At 47.6% G+C, this 12955-nt stretch overlaps 2 protein-coding genes across 3 annotated transcripts; one reads left to right on the top strand and one right to left on the bottom strand.

Annotated features, from left to right (window-relative positions):
- Window positions 1-553: 553 nt before the first annotated feature.
- On the bottom strand, window positions 554-8802 carry LOC136711795 (uncharacterized). 2 transcript variants are annotated; one of them, XM_066688264.1, is made up of 12 exons: window positions 8769-8802; window positions 7388-7582; window positions 5497-6987; window positions 5295-5387; window positions 4803-4907; window positions 4434-4543; window positions 4052-4246; window positions 3587-3749; window positions 3191-3356; window positions 2883-2977; window positions 2385-2488; window positions 554-697 (listed from the first exon to the last, which is right to left on the bottom strand). In XM_066688264.1, exons 2-11 carry the CDS (start codon window positions 7542-7544, stop codon window positions 2403-2405), a joined length of 2661 nt encoding a protein of 886 aa, XP_066544361.1. In that variant the 5' UTR covers window positions 7545-7582; window positions 8769-8802; the 3' UTR covers window positions 554-697; window positions 2385-2402. The 2 variants fall into 2 exon arrangements, with proteins under 2 accessions (XP_066544361.1, XP_066544360.1); XM_066688263.1 differs by lacking the exon at window positions 554-697 and having other exon boundaries at window positions 1908-2488.
- Window positions 8803-9097: 295 nt separating this feature from the next.
- Window positions 9098-12649, top strand: LOC136711767 (cis-aconitate decarboxylase-like). Its single transcript, XM_066688224.1, has 6 exons — window positions 9098-9183; window positions 9834-9888; window positions 10031-10218; window positions 10388-10480; window positions 10701-10906; window positions 11138-12649. Exons 1-6 carry the CDS (start codon window positions 9166-9168, stop codon window positions 12063-12065), a joined length of 1488 nt encoding a protein of 495 aa, XP_066544321.1. The 5' UTR covers window positions 9098-9165; the 3' UTR covers window positions 12066-12649.
- The last annotated feature ends 306 nt before the right edge of the window (window positions 12650-12955 follow it).

The raw sequence follows: 12955 nt of genomic DNA, 5'->3' as shown, positions 1-12955 counted from the left end.
ATCTCTGCTGTTTGCAGATGATGATGTGCTTCTTTCCCCATCCGACTATGATCTCCGACATGCACTCAAGCTTTTCGCTGCCGAGTGTGAAGCAGTTGGGATGAGAATCAGCACCTCCAAGTCTGTGGCTATGGTTCTTGCCCGCTCCAGGTTAGGGGGAGCAGCTGCCTTTAGTGGAGGAGTTTAAGTACTTTAAATACTTGCTGGACTCACCCTTTGGGATAGGGTGAGGAGCTCAGTAATCTGGGAGAGCCTCGGAGTAGAGTCGCTACTTCTCCAGTATGAGAAGAGCCAGTTGAGGTGGTTCGGGCATCTGCCTGTGCAGCTCTACCGGGCACGCCCCACTGGGCGGAGACCCCAAGGCCGACCCAGGACACACTGGATGGATTATATCTCCCGGCTAGCCTGGGAACGCCTGGGAATCCCCCAGGAGGAGAATCTGTCACTGGGGAAAGGGAGGTCTGGTCTGCCTTGCTTAGTATGCTGCCACCGCGACCCTCACCTGGACAAGCGGTATACAAAATGGATGGATAGATGGTTGAACACTGTGCGAGAAAATAAGTCTTTATTCAAATGGCAGGTCTCCACATTCATTCCTCCATGGGCTAGCGAAGGCCCTGCACTTTAATATTGGTTTCACTTTGGTTGTAGAGTCTGTCTCCTCCCCTTCTGGTGGCGATGGGTAGTGCTGCCACTCCTGCAAAGATTTCATTGATTTATCATTCGCAAGACTTAACAGTATTTGTCTTCTCAGGTGCATACTAGAGCAGCAAGCTGGCGAGATACCATGCGGGTAGGTGTATCACTGTGTGATCTACACCTCTAAGAATCTCCTACTATAAGGACCTCCCTATTCTGGAGGGGGAGTGGGCACCGTGATTCTCTGGTGCTCAACTGCCCTCCCATACCTTGGAAGCTCAAAGTCGGCTGTTTACCGTGGAGGCTGGAGCCATTTCACTGGCTGTATTCGTAAAACTATCTTACTACATACTACATGCTACATACTACATACTCCATAAGTGCATACTGCATGATACATACTGATTTTCTGACTAGTAAGTAATGCAGTACGCAGTATGAAGATGATTCAGTGTACTATATCTGTCATGTGATCTCACGTGACAGACACGAAGCATGATGGGATGCAGTATTCATTGTATTGAGCTCTGGTTGTGTACCGCATATTTTGACGAATGTAGCAAGCCATCCAGGTACTTTTACCATACTACAATTTCATATACTATGTCCAATATGAATACTGTATACTACTGAAATGTTGGTATGTATTACATCTAGTATGGTAGTATGTGGTTTCGAATACATCCAGTGAATATACTCCAGAGCTGCAACCTCATTATGCCAAAGCGGAGCATCCTGTGAAGAGGACAGCCCTAGACGGGACTTTTAAGCGTCGCTCTCATCCCTCTGTGTGTACCTTGCCTGTGCACCCTGGCTGTGCAGGATAGTGGCTGTCACACCCCTCCTCCCTTTCTCTTCTCAATCACAGCCTGCAGCTCATGTAGAGCATTGGGAGTAGTGGTTGGTAATAAAAGAGCTGTTCTAATTCAAGTGTCACCGTCCACATGTTAATTTGTCTTGAACCCAAGACAGTTTAAGATACAAACTGTTGCAATATTATATACATCACTCATTTAATTCAATTACCTCAGTCTATAATTTGTTCTTTCAAGACCACTGTGTTTATGGCCTAATCTTACCTATTGTTGATACTGAGCACAAATGAAAGACATTTCCAGATCTGTGATTCAATCAATTTTTTTTTTGTTGGGTGTGGTTTTCATCAAAATGAAATCGAAGGAACAGTAATAGTACCTTGATTGTTTAAATAAAATGTTGGATTAAAACATCAAATTCAGTGTAATGTGTTATTTGTTATGTAAAAAATCTTGAAAACTGAAGTTCAGATACACAGTAATAAAACCTGACAATTTCCTATACTGCACATTAAATTTAAATAAATAGCTAACACAATATCTAATACATTTATTTCAGATCTTAGACAACTGGTGTAAAATAAATAATAATGATTATTGAACCCAAATATACAGTGAATATGCTAAGAAACAGTCACACAATGGGCACATGAAGACACTAGTAAAATACGCATTGTTTTAAGTGGAACGGAATTTTCTTGCAAAAAACTTAATATCTACAAAGTGAATTGCTTTATTTCATAGCTTTGCATTCATTTTATGATGTTCATGTGTTCATGTGCACTCACTCATCACTTCACTATTGTAAAGTGTTAACATTTGTATGTGTTTCTTCATTGTTTGAGTGGAATCTTCATTGCAGAGCTATGACGCTGCTCAGTCAGGTTCATCCCAGACCTGCCAGTAGACCTGTGGGTTTCAGACACTCACTGAGGTGGGATCATGTGCTCATGCCATGCTGCTCTTCACCCTCTCAAAAATCTGCCTGACTCTGATGGCTGGGACACAGCCTTCTCTCACAATGGTGATGGTGCCTGGGAACGGAAAGCGGCAATGACATCCTGCTCAGTGCGTCAGCACAGTCTGTCAGCTGTTGTTGGTGATGTGTGAAAAGTGTTGTGAGACAGTATCTCAGAGAGTCTGATTCAGTGTCAATATGAAAAACTAATATTTACAACATGAAGTAAAGTAAAAGTAAGTATATTAAAAATGTATTAAAATGGTTAGGAGATACACTTTTAAAAGTAGAGTGAAAATATATTACAGGCACAAGTAAAGAAATGTACTTTTCTTGTGACATAATAAACTATATTTTTAAAAGTAATATAAATGTATTTCTCCAGGCTTATAATGACAAGGACATATAAAATGAAGGCAGTGTTCCTCTGTGATGGTGTTTTTCGGCGTGAATAGCTGACTATACTTTACCTTCATCAATTTTCAGGCAGTTGACGACTGTTGATGCCACGACCTCGCTGGACTCTCCGTCACACAGAACTCCATTTAATTCGTGTCCCAGACGCCTGGACAACAAGATCAGGATTAGGCAAATCAGGATTCTGCCTCCAATTGTGCGTGAGAAACAGCCACAGTTACAGATTTTCAGTAATATCCCGACAAAGCTGAAATCAACATCAAACTGAATTATAAAACATACATTTCAGGCCATCTAAGTTTCCCAGTACCACAATATCATGGTGAATAGAGACACATGGGCGTTCCACAGTGACACTCACGTGATGACCATATCATGGTGTGTGCTGTCTGGCTCGCCGCTGGGGTTGGCGGACGTGATGGCCAGCGGGCCAGTCATGTCACACAAGTGTGCGGTCACTGTGTGGTCGGGCACGCGGATCATGATGCTCTCCTCGGTACCCACGCGGTCATAGGCGGGACCCACACCTGCATCCACAGAAAGGGGACTGTCAGTACTGGAGGGCAGGTGACTCCTCACAGCCCTGGCTTCTGTTTATCTATTAATCTTAACATCTACAAAGTCCTCTTGTTAACTAATCTTGTATAAAGGCATGTGGTAAATAAAATAATTGTTATTATTTTATAAGACATCATCTCCTATGAAACACCAGCCGTTGCGCAGCCCCGTTTTCATGTCTCAGGGCCCCCCCACTCACCCAGCTGGAAGAGCCACTGTCCCTTCTGCACGATACAGCTGATGCCCCCGGGGTAAACGTTCCTCATGAACTCCCACAGCAGGGGGCTGAAAGGGGGCTGGGCAGTGACCAGCTGCTGCAGGTTTGAGATGCAGATGCAGACGGGCTTCTCCGCTGGGCGGTCCTAAGGAGCAGAATCCCAGAGGCAGGGTGGGTGACTTGTCAGTGACAGCCGCCAAGTATGGACAAATTATTTCCATCCCGACACATTTGAGAAAAACTTTCTGAAAGTTGTAAAAATCCAGGCTCTGTATTAAAGATTGTAGCAATATAGCATCTGCACTATCTTCAGAAGCACACAGGTATAAGGTATGCATTTAAATACATATTTGTATAGGTAGTCGCCTTTGAAATTATATTGCTGTCTGTCCGAGTAGAATGTAGTGCCTGTGTTTTTATCACCCATGGCAGCTTGCTGGGCCTTACCTTGATGTTGTAGATCCTCTCTATGGCCTCGGGGTGGCGGCAGGAGGCAGCCAGGGCGTACACCGTGTCAGTGGGAATACCACAGACCCGGCCGGTGTCCAGCAGCTTGGCAATGGTCAGCAGCCCGCTGGTCAGCCGGGAATTGGCCAGGGGGCAGGGCGCAGGGGGCATCTCCTCTGTCCTCTTCTGCAGAACCTGGGAGATATGAGAAATGATTGAATGAATTGATGCAATATCCTGGCAGACCCAGGAGAGGGGCCTATCCTTTTCATGGTTAAGTCTGCACTTCCCTAAGCAGTGTTCATCTGTGTTTTTGACCAAGGATGCACTCTCACTCACACATGAGAGCTGCTATTTAGAAATAATGAAAAACAATTCTCACCTTCAGCACTGGGGGCCCCAGGGGCAGCAGGTCCTTTGAGAAGATGGCGTTGGCCAGAGAGCCCAGCATGCCGTACAGACACACGATGGAGAATATCGCCAGCATGGCAACTGCAATAAGAAACCCAGCGGTTTGAGGACAGTACAGATAATCAGGCATGGTCTTGCCAAGCCCATCCTTTTGTCCAGCTCATGTGTTGTGTTGAAACTCTCAGTTGGGCAAGGTCTACACTGGCATCAAACACAGATATTCCCCAGACTGTCGCACACAACAGCAGCATCACTCTACATTAAACCACTGTTGTGACACAAGAAAGACACTATATACATCATTTATTTTTTATTGTATTGCAGGTGGGGAATATCTTACTCTCCAGCTTGTAGGGCAGCTTGTCCAGAGTGGAGAGGAGGAAACACACCAAGAGGACCTCCATCAGAGCAGTCAGGGCAAGCAGCACCAGGTTCCCATAGGCAGCTACACACGGGGAGTGACGAGAAATAGAGGAGCCCGTCAGAGACCGGAACAGACACTACACTACAGCCCTGGCAAGAGGTTCAATTCATTGATTCTCTGGCTTGTGGAACCAGTTCACTGTTTTCATTCAGACAGAACAGGAAGGCATTAAGCGATGTGAATGTGCAGTAAAGATTGAAGGATTTATTTGACAATGTATTAATTTATGATGCTAAATTACATACATGCTTCTACAGCCAAGAACACCCAGGCTTCAAATGCCAATTTGAAGTAGCACTCCATTGCATAATCTGAGCCAGGGACAGAATAGCAAATCGAAACTGAGACAAAGCTTTGTCAAGTGCAATGAAGCCCAAAATAAACAATTGCTAGGTTGGGTTGACTCACCAGTGAGCATGAGGAAGCCGTTCACAATCAGGAAGGCAATGGCACCAGCTGTGAAGCCCTGTGCTGAAGCCGGAGTCACATCAAGCAAAAAACCTGAGAACAACATGCATCTCATTACCCAAGACAGGCCTGTCTGTGAATGACAATGAACAATTAATTAACGATATTTTACTGATACCCACAAGCTCAATTTGCTACTTACCTGCAAACCGGTACCAGGTCCAGGTAGCCCAGATGGCAGCGTAAGAGAAGGCGATGACGGGCCCGAACCTTCGCCCTCCCTGGGCCTGCAGCCTGCTTACAAAAGCCTGCATGATGGCCCCAGAGACCAACACCCAGGGCAGGGAGAGATGTAGGAATGTGGAGGAGGAGTGGCTGTTGTGGATAGCAGAGAGGGCTGCAACCCCATTGGTGAGGTAGAAGAGGACATCGGGCAGTTGTGAGACTGTGCTAGGTGGCAGGTCTTGGGGTTTCACCCAGCAACGCTTGAGGAAGCCCAGAGCGCTCTTCAGCCTGTCGGTGGAGAGAAGCTGGGGCCCGACGGGGATCAGAGCTTTCTCCGCTATGGTGTTAATGAGCCGGGCGAAGGTGCCGTAGAGGGACAGGGCAAGAAACAGGCAGCAGGCCACCCCGAAGAAGATATAGTAAGCCCGGAGAGGGATCTGGGGGACAGTGGCGATGGTCAGCAGCAGGAAGAGAGCATTGTGGGCCAGCTCAAGGATGTCTCTGTTCAGAGACATCAGGCAGAGCACGATGGCAGACGCCAGGAAGAACCAGTCTCCGACCATCCCCTCCCGGGCGCTGGCAACAGCTGTCTCATGCTGGCGGCCAATCAGCACCGACAGCACAAACTCCTCCCATGCCTTCACCAGCCAGTAGGTGCAGTGCAACATGAACTTGGTGGCGTGGTAGCAGTCCTGGCGGAGGTAGGCGTAGAAGCTGGAGAGAAGCTGCGCCAGGGAGACGATGGAGACCCAGATGACACCCACAGAGAAGGAGGGCACATAGCCAAAGCAGTAGAAGGCAAAGACGAAGGGTGACACAGTGTCACAGAGGAAACCCAGAGCCATGGGTTCAGCATACTTGGTGTTCTTCTTCTTCTCGTCACCTAGGCTCTGAGAGCTACTGCCATTGGCCGTGCCCAGCAGCAGAACATTGAACAGAGGGCTCCCGAAACCACTGAGCACGTACCTCTGGGTGACACCCTTCAGCAGCAGAGCGGCCGCCCCATACAAACTGCATGCCAGGATCACCAGCTCCATGACACCCGACACCACCAGTGCCCAGCCCCCCACCAGCCCCACTGCCTCGAACACCAGCGTGAGTGTGATGGCGCTGAAAACAAAGGGCATGATGTAGTTGACTGTGGCTGAGCAGAAGGCCAGGATGAAGGAGATGCAGATGTAGGGGACCAGACCCGCGATGGCAGACTGGCTGATAGGGAAGGGTGTGAAGATAGGGCTCCCCAGAGACAGATTGCTCTCTGAGCCCGAGCCGATGCCCAGCCCTGGGGTGCTAACTGTGAAGTTGCTCAGTGGTGTGTTGGCGCCCAGGACGATGCGGGTGGCTCCATAGCTGCCCCAGAGCGCTGCATAGGCGATAAAAGATGTCCCGCTCAGGTGGTCGTACTTGCGGAAGGAGAGCAGGCCGGCCACCAGCTGAGACACGCCACCAATCAGGATGATGTGCACACCTGTGGACAGGAGGCAGGTCAGGGGTCAGAGAATAGTCAGGGGTTCATCTTAAGAGGTAGAAAGTTCTCTCAATAAATCTCTCATCTTTAGAGGCTGATAACTGTTGATATTCTGTGTAAGAATGTTGAAGGTCAAAAAGGAACCAAACAGGCCTCTCTAGCAGTAAGAGCTGCACTGGCTCTTCAAGGGAAAAGATAAGCCTGAATTGTTTTTGCTTTCTAGGGACATTACCTGAGAAATGTTGAATTGCATTGTTACAATACTGGCTGAACCTGAATCTACTCCTACTTCAGCTTTATCAGAGATCTGTAGATGAATATCAAAGCCTGAGTCTTTCTAGGAGAACTTGATAGACTAAAGTGTTGCTGCAGTGTGGCAGTGCGGATGGGGGGGGCATACCAGCCAGGATGTTCTCCACGCCAAGCGGTGCCACTCCAGTCCGTGCACTGTTGAAGTTCTGCAGGAGGACGAGGAAAGCACTGATCCCATTGGCCAGTAGCCCCAGGACGCCTGGCTCTCCATAGAAACTGGCAGGGAAACCGTCTGAATGCCCCATGTGGTCTGTTTGTCTGTCTGTCTATCTGTGTTTATCTGCTGAGAGAGAAAACAGAGCACTGAACTCACAGCAGGTGAACCCTATCCCTCTGCTGTAACAGGGCTCTTAGTCTACCATCCTAAACAGTGGAAATACAGACAGGTGAGAAAACACTTTAAATAGCATTGGGATGGGGAATGGGGAATGGTGGGGGAGTTTCTACTGGCTAAACTGAAATGATTGGGCAAAGTTTTCTGGCATTTGGATTCTGGCTATTTTCAGGGCTGGAGGAGTAGCCAGAGTCCCAACCTTAACTAACAGATTAAATTAAACCTCATGAACAACCATGTCTCAATTATATTGCATTACATTGCAGGTATTGCTCTTGGTTTCCCTGCTTTTTGGTTCAAGACGTTTCCAGACCTGAGGAAATACAAGAAACCTTGAATATATATTTCAAATGTCTGTACTGTCTCCTAATTTTCTACTCCCCACTCATCACACTGTATGTTTAGTGGAGAATGAAGTACAGAGTGAGGGATACAGGTGAGAGCAACAGCATGGAGAGATACAGGACAGAGTGGTACAACAGAGGCACAGACACTGAGTATCTGAATACAAACTCCACAGCACAGTTGTCACTTGGACCTGGAGCATGGTAAGTTTCCCTTTAAAGTTAATAAACAACCTGCGTGTCCACAGAAATGGGGAATAAGAGACTGAATTATTGTTTTAAAAATGTTGCTACAACAAGTCCCAATTGGTAACTCATACATTTCGTTATACAATTTTCTATTTTTTTAAGAATATTACTTTAGTTATAGGCTATGTAAGTATTTTCTGTAGTGATGTCACACCTTGCTATGTTATATAAATATAGTGTCTTGCATTATAGTTTGATCAAATGTGTGTTGCCTTGGGCAATGGTACAGACTTAATAACTTAAGCATACTATTTATTATATACATACTGTCTATTTGTATTGGTTTCATTCATATTTTTAACTCTAGTTGGCTTTATTGGCTTTACCATTGCACAACCTCCTCAGTTAGCACACTGTACAGCAGAAAATGAATTATTAAATACCATAATAAGACAATATCGAAAGAAAATCAAACGTCACTTCACAAAATGCAATATAATACATACAAAAATAGTTCACAAATCAATATATTATTATTATAATATTATCATGCATGCTTCATGAAAAACATGTTAAGATATTGAAGCAAGTGTGGTATTTACCTGGCAGGAGTCCTGATGTACTGCACTGTGAGTGTATTGGCAGTGTATTTTTTATAGCATGTGTGTCCTTGGGACAGCAGTGGGTGGGGTGGCAGGAGGAGTCTGAAAACTTCCCTGACCATCGTCCCATGCAATGAGTCCCCAATCCACCTGACAATGGAATGACATCATCCTCCACTCGATTACGTAACTCATTTCTGAGATTTTGAGAAATTCCCACTAGAAAAATACAATGATTTGCATATGACCTCGGGGGAAAAGGGGTGTTTTGGTGAAGCTCCTGCCCAGCTCATCTGCAAGTGAGGTGTATAAGACCTGCAGGAGGTCTGGGGAGAGTATTAGGAGTTCAGGATCTCACCTGAGAGAGACGATCACAAAGACACTGCTCACTCACAGCATGCTCTCCACACTGCAGGTAAGCACAGACAGACACATGCCTTGACTGCAATAGTTCAAGAGCTTGGTTAGAACTGTCTGAGAACTGAGGGATATTTCATATAAAACAAATGTGATGTCAATTACGAGTATACATACTACAGATTTAACTATTTGGAAACATCAGAAGACAAGGGCCTCTGCTAAGAAATAAATAATAATAATAATATTAACAATATATGTATAAATATACTACAACAGTGAAGTTTGTTTAAGTTTTGTTGTTGTTTTAGCATTATTTGTTCTTGATCACAAGCTTAACACAAGCTGTATTAGAAGAAACTGACTGTTTCCTTTGTTATAATGAGAATGATACATATTTATTTACATTTCTTTCATGCTGTACATCCCCTGTGTTACAGATGTGGTTGTCTGACTTAACTGACAAAGAGAGACTGAATGAGTTCCAGAATGCTTTGTTAGGGACAGAATATGAAATAAAGGCAGCACAGGATAAGCAAAAGAAGATAAAGAGCTAGTTAAAGTTTCATCTCCAAAAGATCTTCTGAGACGTTTGACCTGTTCTAATTGGGCGGTGTACACTTGTATGTGCAGCAGATAAGATCATGTGTCTGTTGAATGCCAAAGGTGAGTTGTTGTAAGCATCTGAGCGTCTCCTCCTGTTTTCAGAGATCGGCCAAGAAGGTCTTCACCGTCCGCAGACTGCACAGATCTGCACTGGAAGGTAAAGAAAACGCTCAGCTCTCTCTCTGTCTCTCCACTGCATCAGTTCTTAATACATTCAGCTGTTTTTGTTTTTTTACCAATTTTGTAAATTGATCAGAATCCCCTTTTTCTGTGTGTGTGTGTGTGTGTGTGTCCTGAAGTGGTGGAGAAGTCAGTGTCAGAGGACACAGTGACGGGCAGTTTCGGGAGCTTTATCCAGGGCGTGGTGCCCCAGCAGCTGTCCCCCATCCTGCTGCAGCGCAGTAAGAGGATGGTGCTCGACAGCCTGGGGGTGGGACTCCTGGGCAGCACCACACAGGTGTTCCAACTGGCCCTGCAGCACTGCCAGGTGAGCCACACTGTACTGTACTGTACTGCACTGCACTTCCACCTGTCCCTCAGTCAGACCCATACTAACAGTCCCGTCAATCTGTGTCCAGATTGTGGAGGCTGGCGATGGTTAAGCTGGGTGTGGTTAGAGTGCCCAGCCTGGACACTAACCACCACTGTCTTTGCAGCACATGTATGCCCTTGATGACATCAGTGCTGTATACGGCCGCAGTCAGACCCGGCTCTCCCCGACACTGGCAGCTTTCGTGAATGGCGTGGCGGTAAGGAGATGCCGCTTGGACACAGCACACTCCACACACCCCACACTCTAATACACTCACCCTCACCCCACCACACTCACTCACACCCCACTACACTCACCCTATCACACTTAATGCATGAAGGCACTGGGAGAGAAGCATGCAGTTTCCTTGTGTTGTTTGTGAAGCCAGTCTCTTATGCCCTTATAACATTCTCTCTCCCATCTCTCTCCCCACCCAGGCCCACTCTATGGACTTTGATGACACCTGGCACCCAGCTACCCACCCCTCGGGGGCGGTACTTCCTGCCCTGTTGGCTGTCAGTGACATGTTGCCCAGCTACAGCAAACCCAGTGGGCTGGACTTCCTGTTGGCTTTCAATGTGGGCATTGAGGTCCAGGGCCGGCTGATGAGGTTCTCCAATGAGGCACAGAACATTCCCAAGAGGTGAGACCCCCGGAGAGAGAGAGAAAGAGAGAGAAAGAGGAGAGAGGAGAGAGGAGAGAAGGAGGCAGGGACTGGAAGTGTAGAATGAGCTGGAGATGGTGGAGATGGTGTGCAAAGCAGTGCGCAGTGAGCCAGGCTCTGTTTGACCGTGTAAACAGTTTGTAAAACTGGTTGTTCTTTGAGCAGAGTGTCCCTCTCTCTGACTCTTCTCTGCTTCTGCTTCCCCTGCAGGTTCCACCCCCCCAGCGTGGTGGGCACCCTGGGCAGTGCGGCAGCCTGTGCGCGGCTACTGTCTCTGGAACGCACACAGTGCTGCCACGCCCTGGCGATCGCAGCCTCCTTGGCAGGTGCCCCCATGGCCAACGCAGCCACGCAGACCAAGCCGCTGCATCTGGGCAATGCAGCCAGGCTGGGTCTGGAGGCGGCGTTGCTGGCGTCTCGTGGGCTGGAGGCCAACGCCCTAGTGCTGGACGCTCTGCCTGGGGTCGCCGGCTTCAGCGCCTTTTATGAGGACTATGTCCCACAGCCAATGCACCCTCCTGAGGACAGGGACCTGTGCTTCCTCCTGGAAAATCAAGACGTGGCCTTCAAAAGCTTCCCTGCACACCTGGGCATGCACTGGGTGGCGGAGGCGGCTGGCTCGGTGCGTGAGCTGCTGGTCGGCCCCCAGGGTGGCAGTCTCTCGCCCCGTGTCGTGAAGGAAATCCTGCTCAGTGTGCCACCTTCCAAGTACATCAACCGGCCCTTCCCCACGTCCGAGCACCAGGCACGCCACTCCTTCCAGTTCAGCGCCTGCTCCGCCCTGCTGGACGGGGAGGTCACGCCGAGCTCCTTCTCCCCCGCCGCCCGGCGGCGACCCAAGCTGCACACCCTGCTGTCCCTGGTGCGAGTGGAGCACGCTCCCGACAATCCTGCCAACTTCGACCGCATGTATGCAGAGGTCCATGTCACTTTGGTGGACGGCACCGTGCTGCAGGGGCGGTGCGACACTTTCTATGGGCACTGGCGCCACCCGCTGAGTGCCGACGCCCTGCGCAGGAAGTTCCGTGCCAACGCGGGTGCTGTGCTGCCGGAGGAGCAGGTGGAGGAGCTGCTGCAGGCAGTGGAGGGGCTGGAGCAGCTGGAGAACTGCACCTCTCTGCTCTCTTGCTTGCATTGAGCCTGCCACAGAAACCTTCACTCTCACCCAGTGAGTCAGGGGACATGTTTCAGGCTCACTGGTACTGCTCTCACAACACTACCTGTCCTTATTTAATGGAAATTACAAAATTATTACTGCTCTGTACTTTCTATTGAAGTGCTGTAAGATTGTTTATATAGAGGCATACAGATATACATATATATTATAGTGAATCACCGTATGTATTCTATTATATTTGTTCTTCTGCAGTACAATATTAAATATAATGACATAATATATCTTAATATATAACTTGATCTTTAATATTGTATTTTAACTAGAACATGTATTTTTATGACAAATTAAAGAGATCAAAACTGTGCTGTGTCAGGGTGTTTGACTCTTGAGGTGGCAGTGTCCATCTGTCTCTGTCCATCTGCCCCTCTGTCCATTTGTCCCTCTGACTGACAGTGTCCCCCTGTCTCTCTGTCCCTACAGTTCATACCTGCTACCTAGAAGAACAGGGTCTGATAAGAGACAGTTTTCACCAGCATCACATGACATGTGGGCCCTGTTGTCTTTCTCTCCTGTCTGGTGTGCATTAAAGTTAATGTACTTTGCAACTTCTCTCAGACCATTCTTGAGATTGCCTCTTGGAACACTTATTCTGTGAGTGTGTGCTCGTATTAAATTCCTTTTGATTGACCATGCATCTCTCTCTTGACTATTTGGACTCTTCAGGATCTGTGCTCCGAATAGCTCTTCCTATCTCATCCCACAGATGCTCAATTGGACTGAGATCTGGTGACTGGACAGGCCAGTCACTGTTATGTTCGTGGAACCAATATTGGACAATTCTAGCCTTGTGGCATGGGGAGAAGGGGGTGTGGCACTTTCCAGACCCTGAAGCACGACACAATAGATAGCAA

This window comes from Amia ocellicauda, chromosome 16 (genome assembly GCF_036373705.1).
Source record: "Amia ocellicauda isolate fAmiCal2 chromosome 16, fAmiCal2.hap1, whole genome shotgun sequence".
Lineage (NCBI taxonomy): Eukaryota > Metazoa > Chordata > Actinopteri > Amiiformes > Amiidae > Amia > Amia ocellicauda.
This window is presented reverse-complemented; position numbering and strand designations above follow the sequence as displayed.